The sequence below is a fragment of the Chelonoidis abingdonii genome, chromosome 2 (assembly GCF_003597395.2).
Source record: "Chelonoidis abingdonii isolate Lonesome George chromosome 2, CheloAbing_2.0, whole genome shotgun sequence".
In the NCBI taxonomy this organism is placed as follows: Eukaryota; Metazoa; Chordata; order Testudines; family Testudinidae; genus Chelonoidis; species Chelonoidis abingdonii.
In genome coordinates this window covers 146136428-146151600 of record NC_133770.1, presented here as the reverse complement: position 1 = coordinate 146151600, position 15173 = coordinate 146136428, and the positions used below count along the sequence as shown (strand labels likewise).

At 39.6% G+C, this 15173-nt stretch overlaps 1 protein-coding gene across 1 annotated transcript in view; it reads left to right on the top strand.

Moving 5' to 3' along the window:
- The window catches only part of CDH12 (cadherin 12), a 347726-nt gene that overhangs the window by 304482 nt on the left and 28071 nt on the right, over nucleotides 1-15173 (top strand). The window contains exon 7 of the mRNA XM_032798095.2: nucleotides 2609-2862. Coding sequence (XP_032653986.1) covers nucleotides 2609-2862 — 254 coding nt within the window. The remainder of the gene's footprint in view (nucleotides 1-2608; nucleotides 2863-15173) is intronic.

The window sequence follows — 15173 nt, the reverse complement described above, 5'->3', positions numbered from 1 at the left end:
GGGGGAGGGGGGAGTGGAAAAACCCTAAAATTTGAGTCAGTTGGCATCTACAGACATACTTCGGCCTATATAAATCCCGTTTACATTAATTTGGCAGATAGTCTTGAAAATGCAGTATTCCATGACTAGATAGTGGAAGATGTCATTTTTTGGGACATTTGTATTTTGTCTGAAATAGTGCACTCAACACTACTGTATTTATTAGTACTATAGAATGTACTATTTTGACTCTTTCAAATCAGTACAGTTTATGTTTCTGGGCAGTCCATATTACAGACTCACTATGCCAGGGAGAGAAGGTGAATCAGACATCCAGTCAGACAAGGCCATCTGTAACAGAAGTAACTTCTTTGGGTCCGAACATCATTCCTGCCTAGTGCTAGGTGAAATTTTTTGTCCACAACTTTTTTTTTTCCCAGTGCAAAATGCAGATTCAGTCACACAAACATTTTGCCAATTTTTTGGTTCAAATCTATTTTATTTTGCAATTTCCTTCAAATATATTTTAAAAAAATTAAAAACATTAAAAAAAATCTCAAAATCAAAACTAAATGTTTCATTTGGATTTGAGTGAAACGTTTCATTCAACCTGGAATATGGGGTTGTTGATGTGGCACTGGAGGGAAAGGCGACTTAGGGTATGACTACACTATGTTAAAACCCATGGTAGTGAGTCTTAGACCCTTGTCCTACTGCTTCGGGCTTGCACTGCCGTGCTAGAATATCTGTGTAGACATTTGGGACTGCAGCTCAGGTTCTGAAGCTCGAGGAGGGGAGATGGGCTTCAGCACCAGTGGCCTTTGCCACAATCTCTACACAGCTTTTTTTAGCACCATAGCACAAACCCATATCTGTAGATACGTGCTCAGAGACATGTGGCTACAGATTTTGAAACACCATGCAATCATAACCTTGGAGGCTATGTACTCCCCTCCCCTTGCCCCCACTGCTAACCGGGGGTCTCACAAATCATAAGGCTGTGCCTAAAGTAAAACCTCTGAATATATATTTTAGGCACATGCTTTACAATTGATCCCTCTCAGCCCAGTTCTGCAGTCCTTACCCAGAAGAAATTGACACTGACTCAATAGCGTTGTTTTTTTTCCTGAATGAAGACAGTCCAGTTTGATAGTAGAGGCACATCATAGTCAAAGTTTTCAAGCTTGATTATTTACATGACTTAGATGCTTAACATTAAGTCTCCAGCTTTGAAAAGCTTGGCAATATAGTCTGTTAAAAAATAGAGCCTTTCACAAGGATTTAAAACCATTATACAGTGTGTTTAGCTGGTATAAATCAACATAACTCCATTAACTTTAATGTAACTACTCCTATTTATGCCAGCCCAGCCTCTGGCCAATTCCAGTCTTCTTGTGACAAGGGCAGAAATAGCAGAGTTTAAACCCATGCTAGAAATGAGAACTGACTGGGAGACAATGTTGCAATGGTTATGATGATGGAAATGAAATAAACATCAAACTATTCTTGTTGCAATCCTACAGTTGTAACCTAGTGTTTTTCTTCAAATACCATATCTTTTAAACTGAAATGTTCTAACTTGGCTATTATACCTAAAAGCCACTAGATGTCAGTATTATCTAAACATGAGGAAAAGGCTGTATTGATAGTAAAGCTTTTGTATCTTTCTGAGTCGATCTGAGTACAATAATGTACAGAATCAGGGGGTAGCTGTGTTAGTCTGTATCCACAAAAACAACAAGGAGTCCAGTGGCACCTTAAAGACTAACAGATTTATTTGGGCACAGGCTTTCGTGGATGCATCTGAAGAACTGAGTTTTTTTTTTTACCCAAGAATCCTTATGCCCAAATAAATCAGTTAGTCTTTAAGGTGCCACTGGACTCCTTGTTGTTAATGTACAGAATATCACTGCAATAATGCACAGAAGAGATATCCATGGTCACTTTACTAAAACCAAGAACACTAGATTATTTTATAATGAAAGAAATTCAAATCAAAGTAGTCCCATTTCAGTATGTATGTCTGTCAAGCAACTACAGCTTGCTGTACCCAAACTGCTATGTTATATTCAATGCATTATAGGTTAGAGCTGTTGCCAATTTGCAAAATAAAAATCTGGATTAGGACTACATCCCCTACTCAAATTCTTTAGGTTTGTTGGGTGTTCCTGGCTTTTTCTTCATAATGGAAAGAAGAATTCAGGTCTAAGTTCAGATTCCAAGCCAAACCCTAAAGTTTGCTTTGAACCCATCTCTACACAGCAGGATTTTGGGTTGGACCCATTTCCATCATGAGTGTTCTTTCTTTTGTTCCTTGTGGTGAAAGGAAAAATAGGGCTTGGGTTTACAGTACAGTACTGGAGTGGGATACAGAAGATTCTGGTTCAATTCCCAGTTCTCCCCAACCCTTTCTGTGTGAACTTGGGCTTGGTTGGGAGCCACCATAATGCTAATAATAAATATTATAATCCAACTATTTGGAGGGATCTCAAATCTACTGAGAGCATTTGGGAACTAAGCTTGCCAATCTCTGATACATCAATAGCAGGTTAAACTGTATAGTCTGCAGAGACTTTTACAAAGCGATTTTGCCAGATCTGATGATGTTTTTTGCTTGTCCTTACCACAGCCATTAGACTTTGAAACAAAAAAGGCATATACCTTTAAAGTAGAGGCCTCCAATGTTCATCTTGATCATCGATTCCACTCTGTGGGTCCATTCAAAGATACAGCCACTGTGAAGATCAATGTGTTGGATGTGGATGAACCTCCAGTTTTCAGCAAGCCTATGTACACCATGGAGGTTTATGAGGATACTCCTGTGGGGACCATTATAGGTGCTGTAACTGCACAGGACCTTGATGTTGGCAGCAGTTCTGTTAGGTAAGGAAACATTTTCCTTTTTACATACCTTTCATACAAATCAAACTCAGAAAAGTTCAAAAAGAGAATTATATAAAGTTTGCAGAGGATAGGTCCATCAATGATTATTAGCTAGATAGTCCACAACACAGCCCCATGCTCTGCGTTTCCATAAGCTTCTGTCTGCAAGAGGCTGGGAGTAGATGACAAGGGATGGATCACTCAGCAATTGCACTGTTTTGTTCACAGCCTCTGGCACTAGCCACTGTCAGAAGGCAGGATCCTTGGCTAGATGGAACATTGGTCTGACCCATTAAGATCGTTCTGATGTTCTTTTTTTTCTAAATTCAGTCTAAGAATGAGATTGAATGGATCAGGAGAATATATGAATATATGATATATGAACCATTTCATGTGAAAGTCAAAATCCCAGGTAATTGTTGCTGAAAGTAATTATCAAAAAAGTACATGGTGCATTGGGTGGCATATATGAAATGAGTTGGTCTATATATAGTAGATACTGGTGAACAGGAGTCCATGTCACAAAAAGCACCATATCAGTTGGCATTAACACCCTTGACCTCAGCAGAAGTTCTGGGTACTGAACAGGTGTCGTACTGAGATGGAGTCCATCAAAAACTGTTAAGAAGTACATTGCGGGCAAATGTGGAAAGGCAGGGTGGGGGAATTGGCAATGCTTTGGACATAGAACATGTATATTATGCATAAATGGAGGGATATCAGTGCTACACCTTTCCCAAGCAATAGTCTTTTTGTCATGCTTTATATTAAGGTTCCATTCATAAATAGTTTATAAAGAGTAATAGAGGATTAATCAATTGTTATAGATTATTAGTGTCAAAGAGGTAAATAGGCTGCATATAACAATCCATCATTAACACCTTCTAATGATGTGCTCACAACCATTTATTATGCATGGTATTCATGTCTATAACATGAATAATTTATTAACCCTTTATTTAAAAAATGGAACTTCATTATAAAATGTGACAAGTCTCACTCTTTCTAAAACTGCCTCAGACTTCCAGAAAAAAAAGCCTGATGCTGATGATAAATATACTTTATGTAAACAGAATTAATGGTTCTGATTTAGAAAAGGCACATTAATGATTGAATGAAATTTGATTCTCCTAAAATACCACATGTAGTTAATATGTTAAAAATAATTTACTCTACTCTAGTCTTGACACTTGAGTTCACATGTTGGTGGAGATTACATTTAACATGTGAAAATAAATTGTTAATCTTGTAATTGTCCTTAGTAACCATTGCCCAGTAGATCTCCAAAACTACAACACAATTCAACAAAAATGCCAGTCTTTTCAGAGGCGCCTAGGACAAGAATACAAATATCGCTGGAGTTCAGGATCTAAGATAGCTGACCTAGTAATGAGAAGGGTGATTTCATTCCCACAGGTAGCTCTTGTGCGTGCTCATCTTGCATTCTTTTCCACCACAAGATGGTGTAGTTTCATATAGATTGAGGGGCATATGTTACATTCCCTCCCCTGCCCCCCACCACTAACAAAAGGCCAGGTTGTGAATCCCTTCAGTGAGCTTACAAAAGTAGTCCCATCAAAACCAGTGTTATCTTGAAAATTGGACTCTCTCATAGGGCCAGATAGTGAGTCCCTTATTCATGTTTCTGAGCAGTTTCTCATTCAAAAGGTCCCGTGTTAATCTCTTAAATAAGTAATTGTTCTCCAGTGAGAGTAACTGGCTGATAATCTGGCCCTGAGAGAGACCAGTTTTCATGCTTAAGTGTCTTAGGCCCTGATCCTGCAACTGGATCTGCCTGAAGGAATCGCTGGTTAAGTCCATGGGACTTCTTGTGGGTGCAGTAGCCTGTGATATTTTTATAGTGAGCAGAGTAGTGTCAAGATAAACCCTTTATTATGGATAGAAGCTATATATATAGAAATGAAGTAACAAACTGTCTGCTACTCTGTGTAGCTGTAGCCCGTGACTGCCATGTTCTGGGCTGCTTTGTTTCTGATCCAGAAGGAAGTGTGTCCCAGGAAACTAAAGACTGCATGAAGAATGGCATCTCTTAGTTTCCTGGAGGATTTACTCTATAGTGCATCTTCCCTTTCTTGTATCCCTTTCTTGGATATCTTTCTGAGCTTTCTGACTTAGTTAAAACATTAAATTAAAACTATGGCAAACACAATAACTGATTTAACAATCCTTTGGAGTTTACCCATGCAGAGCTCATTGCAGTACTGGGGCCTATGTTAGGCTGAGGTGCTCATTTCCACATTTGCCCAGTCAAGAGGTGACTTGTAGGGGAGGCATGATGGGGGCAGGCCAGATTGACCTACCGGGGGCTGGGAAGGAGAACAGCTCTGTCCTTCTCTCCCTGCTCCTCCCTACCCAGCACACTCAACCACTTTCCCTGGCAGTTGGGTAGGGAGCTGAATGGAACCACTTTTGCCTGAGATACCCTGGCTGGGAGGTCACATGTCCTCCCCTTTAGATTGTGCACTACTTCTCTCTCTCCCCACCTCACCACATATGAGGAGTCACAAGTTGTCTATGCCCTTAGGTGTCCAAGTGGCAGTCTGAGAATCCAAATAACGGATTAGATACTCTGCGTTAGGTTTCCAGATTTGAAAATTGAGCTCATAGGGCCTGATCCAAGGCCCATTGAAGCCAGTGGAAAGATTCCTTTACAGTTCAGTGAGCTCTGGATCAGGCCCAGAGTGTAGGACTCTTGTGCTTCAAGGACAGATGAGTGAGGCAGTGTCAGAAGGCCAATAGACACACTGGGACAACAAAAAGAAAAACAACTACTAGGTACTGTAGAGGCAGTACATCTCTCTCAGTTTGACTCTGAAAGATAATTTCTTTCAGACAAGCCATCATGATTTTGGTCCTGAAAACACATACTTATCTCTTCTCCCCTTATAACTTCCCATCCAAATACCTTTGGGCCTTGGCACAAAGCTCCTTAAGTCAACATAAAAACTCTTATTTGCTTCATTGAGCTTTGGATCAGTCCCTTAAAATTATGAAAATTGCCTCTTAAAGAACTCCCATATTTGGAGAGTGGGGATAAGATGTTCTTGCTTACTATTTAACCTGTCTGTGTTCACATATTGGTTAGTTCAAGTGACAGGACATAGATGCAGTTGTTAATTACTTACATATTAGAGTTCAATATTTCATAAGGTTTATATCCTCTAATTGAAAGTAAGAGTCAATAAAGAAAAGTTAGCAAAAGCCTAAATTAGTTACAAAGAGCTGCATGTGATTACAACTTTCAAATGGGTTTTACAGCAATTATGGTCTCTTAGCTATTTAAAATCTAGATTACCTTGTAGGGGTAAATAATGGTCTGTCAGTTTTACAATATTTTAAAGAAGAAGCTTAAGTAGTGTAACACTGCTTCCAAATAAAGAGACCCTCTAAGTAGACACAGAATGGCAAGAAATGTTCTCTGAGGTAATAGGCAATATAATGTGCTGGATGGTATGGTTTCTTTACAAATTAATTCATGTTCCCAGAGATGTTTTCCTAGAGCAGTTTAGCCATTATGATGCCTATTACAACAACAGTCTGCAAAACAATGGAGACTAGAATAAAAGACAAATCTGCACTGTATGCAGCAGAAGTTATAACTCAACAGAACAAAGCAATGTAAAACAGCTCACAATAAAGGATGCAACACTAGTCACAGCAACTCAATCCACTTTATCAGGTAAAAATGTTAAGTCTGTTTTAAATGTATGAGGAGGGGGAGATAGTAGCTTAATAATAGTGGAGATTGAATTTAGGACTGGGGGGATGCGTAGGGGGAAGGGGAAGAGGAGACTGTGTCGCTGGAAATCACTGAAAATTCTCCAGTAGATGGAATTAGGGCAGTTGAGATTTCTGAGAAGTTCAGAGTTTGAATAAGTGTGGATTGTGGGGATGGAAGTTGACAGAAATATGGAAATGAAGAGGCTCAGAACACACATTCAGAGAAAGAGAAATAGGAACGCACAGAGAAAAGAAGCTGCCTTAGGTAGTCAGCATCTGCAAAGATGACTGTGACGCTGTTTCAGAACATTGCCCTAGTAGACCTGATTTTCAAACTGTGTTAAATTTAGATTTTAGTACTCGCGGGGGAGATATTCTGTCCATTTCCATTTCCTTCATACCACAGCAAGAAATGCTTGGCATAAATGTTAAGATGAAGTCCTGTCTACTTTGTGGCCATTAAAGATCCAAAAGCACTTCTCAAAGAAAAAGAAAGAAAATATTCTCACATGTTCTTATCAGATTCCTCTAGCCCATGACAGTCACAAGCCCTCCAGGACAGACGAGCATCTGTACTCAGATAAATACCTAGAATTTATGTCATTTATAAATCAGAAAATGTTGGTATCAATTAAATCTAATTTATTTTGGTGGGAGATAGCATCAGGCTTTTTTTTTAATTAAAATCATGCTTACATCTGCACATACTTTATATAGGTTGAGACCAATGTGACATCTTAGGGACAAAGCTAAGTGACGAACAAAAATGCCAGCATAAGTGGATGGTAGGGAAATCACAATTACATACAATGATATGTGAGATTAAGCTACATTTCAAGTGGCACCTTTGAAGATGTCAAATTTCCTAGGAGATGATGTATCTTACTAGATAAAGGATTTTTACCTTTGGTCTGAACTATGGATGTGACTTCAATTAAAATTAGTTTGATATTCTCCTCCATGACACTGCCCTGCAGAACCTCCTTGCTTGACTCACATGCCCTACCTCATGAGCCACAGAACCATTTAAAGCAAAAAAGTCCTAGTGGCCGTGCATTCATCCTGCTCAGATCCAGAACTCTGGAACTAGGATATAAACCCCCCTACTTACATCCTTCTGTACTGTACTGTTAAGAACATCAGAAAGACCATACTGGGTCAGACCAAAGGTCCATGTGACAGGGTGTGGGAAGAAGGGTTGCTGATTCAGTCCTCTGTCAGGCCAGCTCTCATTTAGGAGAATAAATGAGAGCTGGCTGGAGATAACCTGGCTCTAATTGGGGAAGCAGAAACAGCTGCCACCTAATTAGCCTGGGGCTGTATAAAAGCCTCAGGGGAAAGACGCCAAGGAAGAGAAGAAAGAAAGTGAAAAGGCACAGAGTGGAAGCAGGGAGGTAGCCCCTTCTGCCTGCCTGAATACTGTGATAGGCCAACTGTATATGGTGAAATGGTGGTGGGAACAAGCCTGTGAATAAACTGCACCAGTAGATACTAACCCCAGGGTCTTAGAGTGACTTTGTGGACTTAGCAGAGGAAAGAGCCAAGGGGGCCCTGCCATGCTCTGACAATTCATCTAGCCCACTCACCCTGTAATAGGCCCATAACCTCCGGCTGAGTTACTGAAGTCCTCAAATCGTGATTTAAAGATTTCAAGTTACAGAGAATCAACCATTTACTTGAGTTCAAACCAATAAGTGACCTGTGTCCCATGCTGCAGAGGATCCAAAGGGGATCAGCCAATCTAACCTGGAGGAGGATTCCTTCCCAACCACAAATATGATCAGTTAGACCCTGAGCCAAGGGGAGAGACCCACCTGCCAGACACCTAGAAAAGAATTCTCTATTGAAACTCAGAGTTCTGCCATCAAGTATCCTATCTCCATATATTTGTTAATAGCAGTCATGGGTGGGCCATATACCGTTGTAGGCAACCTCATCATACCAGCCGCTCCATTAGTTTATCAAGCTCTGTCTGAATGAACAGTTTGGTCAGAAAATGTGTGCTGGTAGCTCAGAAGAGTGTTTAGAACTGAGGGAGAGGGGAAGAATTGGCATAGAAGGCTCCTAAATTTGGTTAGGATCAGCCAGAAAGCAGGAATGAGGGAGGTAAGTGCTCAGCAGTGCATAATGATCTGACCATGGCTTGTGATGGGATGTTAGATGGGGGTGGGATCTGAGTTACTACAGAGAATTCTTTCCTGGGTGTCTGGCTAGTGAGTCTTACCCACATGCTCAGGGTTTAGCTGATTACCATATTTGAGGTTGGGAAGGATTTTTCCCTCAGGGCAGATTGGCAGAAGACCTGGGTTTTTTTCGCCTTCCTCTGGAGCACGGGGCAAGGGTCACTTGTTGGAAGATTCTCTGCACCTTGAAGTCTTTAAACCATGATTTGATGACTTCAGTGGCTCAGACACAGATTTGATACAGGAGTGGGTGGGTGAGATTCTGTGACCTGCATTGTGCAGGTGGTCAGACTAGATGATCGTAATGGTCCCTTCTGACCTTAAAGTCTATGATTCTATGTAGTTTAGTGGAGCAGCAGCATATTATACTTTTGACTTCTAGTGGCTAGATTCTGCAAAGAATATGCATTCTGTTGCAATTGTAGTCTACCTCATATAGTAGTAGAACTGCTGCTTTTGGATGAAAGGTCCTCATTCCAAGTCTCTGCAGCAATGGATTCCTCAAACACTATAAAATGCAATGACTGGATTAGAAACAATGATTTCATGGGCTACAGCCATATCATCTCAAACAGTGATCTTGACATGGCTCAAAATGTATCTTAATCTTCCTTAGGTCATTACTTGGACTAACCTCTAAAGAAACTCAGGTGCTACAGGGAATAGTGTTGGTCATTCTGTAAAGTGGTTCCCTTCCCTTAGTTAAAACTGAAATGGTTCCCCACCACATAAAACTACGTCCCAGACGACTTGTGGTAATTAAAGAGACTACTGCACTTTTCACAAGAATAGTGGTTTTAACTCTTGTACCCTGACTGAATTCCAAATACATTCTATCTAAATTTCCCTTTTAATTAAATTGGATATGTTAGTGCTAACTTCCTGTCCAACCTGTTGTGTAGTTTGTTGGTATATATGTCTAAACAGTTGTTCCATTTCATTTAGAGAGGTTCTTATATTTTGGGCCATTGTTTCTTTGCAGCATCATTAATGTAGTTTTAAGCTAGGATTAATTGACAGTCCCATATATTTGGTCACATGCTTGGAGTACAATTTCAGCCTGGGATGTCCTTAGACTTCTAGGAGAAATGGAACTACACATAGGACAGTAGCAAATAAACTGCTGAGGCCACCTCTTTGTATATGGATGACATGAAAAAGCTGACATAAAATGGGATGGCACTATTCACATCCATGTGGATCTTACATTCACAATATGCAGCCTGATATTAACAAACTTATTTAGGCCTTAATCCCTAAGATATGTCCTCAGAGGTCACAGCCGAAGAGGAAGTCAAGGGGTACCAACAACTACCTTCCAGGTTCTGGGTTTCTATGGAGTTTGAACAACCTTCAATGTAAACTGGAGCAGCCTTGGGACTATTCCAATTTATGGCCACCTCCTCACGGCTATGGGCTGCACAGCACCACAGGATCCCCCACAGTGTACCTGTACCAAACCACTCACTGCAGGGTTTGTGAGGCCCCCATACAGGGCAGAGTAGGTGACAATCATCCCACTGTGTGGTTACAGCTCCCATTCGTGTAATTTTATCACCACTGGTCTTCAGTGTGACACCCTTTCTCTCTTGGGCTTCCTGAGCTTCATTACGGGTCTGGTTACATGAGAGGGGAAGATAGCTCAGTGGTTTGAGCATTGGCCAGCTAAACCCAGGGTTGTGAGTTCAATTCTTGAGGGGACCACTTAGAGATCTGGGGTAAAATCAGTACTTGGTCCTGCTAGTGAAGGCAGGGGGCTGGACTTGATGACCCTTTGGGGTCCCTTCCTGTCATATGAGATAGGGATAGGATTTATGCAATGAAACTAGCTACTGAGTTAACACATCTCAAAGACTAAGATAGGCTATTGAATACCAAATACTTACACACTGGTAAGTATACTCAAAGCAGCCAATTTCTGCTGGGTGAGAGAAATATTACTAGTATGAAGCTCTGTGGCCTCCTCTACCAGATCTGCTGTCACATATGCCTGCACCACCATTTTCTGAAGTGGAAATTTGCTTCCTGGTGTAAGGAGAGGGGCTGGGTGTGTCAGGAGAAGGACAGAAATCAAAAGGGATATGGTATAGTGAGGCACTGCTCCCCTTGATTCTTGATTGGTGTTAAGACCCAGAGATCTAATGTGTGAGTGTAAATTAAAGCTGCCTGGAGACAGGCAGCTGAGAATGAGGGAGCCACAACCAGCTCCCAATCTGCTCTCATTTTTTTTTTGTTTAAACTTATGCATCCCCAAACCATCCTCAAATGCCCCTCCTATCACCAGAGATTCTAGGATGTTCTTTAATGTCCACGCCTTCCTCCATGGAAAGCTGACAGAGAAAGAACCTTTTCACATACTCTGATCTCCCATCTGTAGGCAGTGGAAATAAATCAGCCTGTAGCAAATAGCTCTCCCACCAATGCTGAACCAGTAGTCTCAGATGGTACCATCCTTCCCTCATTATGGACAGGTTAGAGAGAGAGCAAGAGAGTGCACATGCAGAATGGCCGTCACCATTCAGGTCTGCCCCAAACCTCAGCAATATAAAAAGAAGCATTTCATGGTCCAGTACAGCATCAAGCAGAATGAGGTTCTGAGCCTTTATCCTTAACCTAATTTTGTTCTGTAGGTTCATCACAGTTGTACCAGCACTGGAGAGATGTTGTGCATTGTAAGCTTGTATTGAAGGGGTTAAATGCAAGATTCCTGAAGAAGTAAATTTGACCCCAAATATATAAGCCTGAAATTCAAGTTATGGCTTTTCATTCTCTCTCGGTCTTGAAGCGCTGTCTGCTCAGAGTACTAGTAAAAATAAAAACAATGCATTTTCCAAATGACAACATCTTTTGCTAAGATATGCATCTCATCATGAGAAAAGCAAAGCAGACAATACAGCTGACTGAAGATTTTGATGAGTGTATGAACAGCATTTTAGATGGGGAGGGTGAGGAAGCGATGAAATTTGTAGACAGGAACAATTGGCACTTTGGAAGTGTTGATAATTGAAGTGCAGCAGATTTTATTCCCCATTTTGTGTAGTGTGTTTTACTAAAATTCGTATGTAAAATTTATAGGGCTTATGAAAAGTTTAACAGCTTCTTTCAGTTAAATCTGATGTAGTCCTCAGAATCAGTGAGTGTTCCCACAGCCATTGCTTTCATGCAAATTTGTTCTGCATCATGCCAAATAAACATTCACTATTTTTATCAGAAGCTAAGAGCAAAGTCTTACTTGTTTGTATTGACATTACCTGCACCACATCAGGTGGCCTGCTAGCTGCTGAAAAGCATTACTCTTTCACCCTCATTATCTAGAAATGGAACGAGATTGTAGCTTGCTGTGAGCAAGACTTCAAGTCATGTATTATAGTGTGCAAAGAATTCTAGTCAGTGGAAGTGTTGAATTTCTTCATATGTTCTATATCTAATTCACATGTGAAAGATCTGGCCATGTCATAAGGTGAAGAGAAATGTTTTCTTCTTCTTGTCTCCAAATGTAGAATTCTCCCTCCACCCTCTTGAAGTCATAACTACCCAATGCCACAATGTGCAAAATTCTGTCTAGCACCAGTGAAAAGTTTAGGGTCTGAGGTCTCACAAAACATCAAAGCTTTATAACACTTCACACCTTCCCCTATGGAAAGCTGGCAGAGAACGAAACCTTTCACATACTCTGGCCTCCCATCTGCAGGCAGTGGAAATAAATCAGCCTGTAGCAAATAGCTCTCCCACCAACGCTGGACCAGTAGACTCAGATGGTGCCATCCTTCCCTCATTATGGACAGGTTAGAGAGAGAGCGAACATTTCTAAATCTAGAAAAGCCATTGTGGGTCATTTATACTGGGGGGTTAGGTAAATTAGTGTTACTCTCCCTCAGAGGTTTATACAGTTTCATTTATGGATGGGATTTTTAAAAGTGCCCAACTGTGACTATGAAGTCAATGAGAGTTGACTTGCATAGGAGAAGAGTTAGGCCAATATTTCTGAAAACCTCACAGTAACGAAGACACTTGGTTTTACAGGTGGGAGTAATCCCATTGCATATTTTACAAACACTTTACAATATCTGTAAAACTGATTTCATGGAGAATATATGGCACATTTATAATGCTTAGCCAGTGAGGTGCAAAATGAAAGGGGTTGTTTTTTTGTCATTTGTTAGACATAACCTACCCAACTCACTGTTGACTTTTCCACTGGTGAATAATGCAACCATTTCAAATTCATGCTAATAAGACCTCTACATCATTCCATACCTCACTGTTCTTGTACACATATTGTATACTTTATGTGCTAGTAAAGACATTTAAGGGAGCATATGGGGAAAATACTGGATGCTAAGTAAGGGTTTAGTGAAGTGAGTTTCTAAGCCACACTGCCTAAGAAGTCTCTGTTTGTTATCTTTGACATTTCTACCATTTTGTTTGTATTTTGCTTGGCTAATATTCTCCTGCAAGCATTTATGCAGTGATGCTATAAATTGTTTGGGACATATTTGCATAGATTGGCTTCTTTAGGGATCAAGCTGGTACCCAAAGGGTTACATGGAGGATAAGATAAGAGCTGACAGCAACTCCATTAGGATTTTATTTGGTTTGGCCTTTAATGAAATAACAAGGCTTTGAAAATCCTTACCATAGGTATAGGGAGTTCATGCCCCCATTAAAAGATGATGAGCTAGCCTCACTAAATTATTTAAAGAGGAAAAAAACTTGTGGGGAATATATTAGCCTCTTTTGAGCTCTGTTACTAATCCTTCCTGTTTCTTGGCTCAGAATAAATACAAGATAGAGAGAAAATTCAGTGTTGGCTGTATATTATGAGAAACAGTATTAGGTTTAAAAAACCAAAACATTATTAGCCATTCCTATATAAGACCACATTTCCTGCATTGTGGTAGTTAAACATACTAATTGATTTCTGTTGATATTCACAGGATTTTTATCATTTAAGTAGGAATGCTTCATTATGAAAAAATCCCAGTATTAGAACTGGCATAAATCAGAGGTGTGATTTGCCCTATAGGTTTTTAATGGATTAAAATATGTTAACCTTCACTTAACTTCAAAATAAATATGATTTATCTAAGAAAATAGTAGTCTTATTTGATTTTATTGAAAGATACCTGATACAAAATGCTATGGGCACTGGATAGTACAGAGTACTGAGGAGTTGAAAAATCATGCAGAAAGAATTTGGGGACTGCTAGCACAGAACAACTTGAATTTTATGTGGTCCACATCTGTGAAGACTTTTGTCTTCTGTGCTTATGAAAACATATTTCATCTTTGATACAGCTATTTCTTAGGATCATATTAGTTAAAACACAGAAATGGCATATTCAAATCCATCTTCCTGCAAGACCTTAGAACACAAAAGAAGATTCAGCTAAACTCAAACCTTTGTAAGTACAGATAAGGATCCCAAATAATCTTAACATTGTCCCAAATATGAAAGCCCTGAGAAAAATCGTGTCTAGCCATAATAAGAAGTTTAACAGCATCACTGACCACAGAAACCAAAATGCCTTATTTCTGATAAGTGTTGGTTGTACCAGTCCCAGCTGCCCTTAACAGCCATGAAGAGAGCTCCGAGGAAGACATACTTGTAATACAAGCTTGTGATTGAAAAAAATAGCAAACTGAAGGCAATCATTCATCACTATTGATTAGAATTACATGTGTTGCCAATTACTGAGGTGTTATTAGACATAGACCCTAGTTTACCTACCTGTATAAATCTCCTATGTCCACATCAAGAAATTATGCAATTTCCACAAGAAGGACAATGGTTAGTACAATAACAAAACATCTCAGTGAGCAAAATATGTATGTGTGAACTAGTATTCCATGGTGCACATTTTTGATGCTCTAGACACAAGGTGTTTTCTCCCAAATTTATGTTCTTTATACCTTTAAAAAAAGTTTGTAATCCAAGAATAACTCATCCTATAAAGTGGATATGAAAGAAACAAAGAAATTGAAATAGGAGGCTAAGAGGACAGAGTTGCACCTTTTTAACTTCATTACTTTAAAACATTTGGATTTCTTTTGGGCAAAACTTTAGAGCCAAATGTTGTCAATTTCTTCTTGTATTTTTGTTTTTGTAAATAACTGCAACATTTTTTCTGTCTTTAATTTGTTTTTATGTACTCAATTTTAATTCCAACTTAATGAAAACTTTATCTGTGAGTATTACTATATGTAATTAGATTCTTAGTGTGAAATATCTATTTCTTTATAATCAGATATCAGAGATGGCAAAGACACAAGAGATCACCCAATACATCTTGCTGACAATGCAGTATTCTTCCGTACAATAAATATATTATGATTTTGCCCAAATTAGTTTTTAAAATGTTCAGTGATAGGACTTTTGCCATTTCT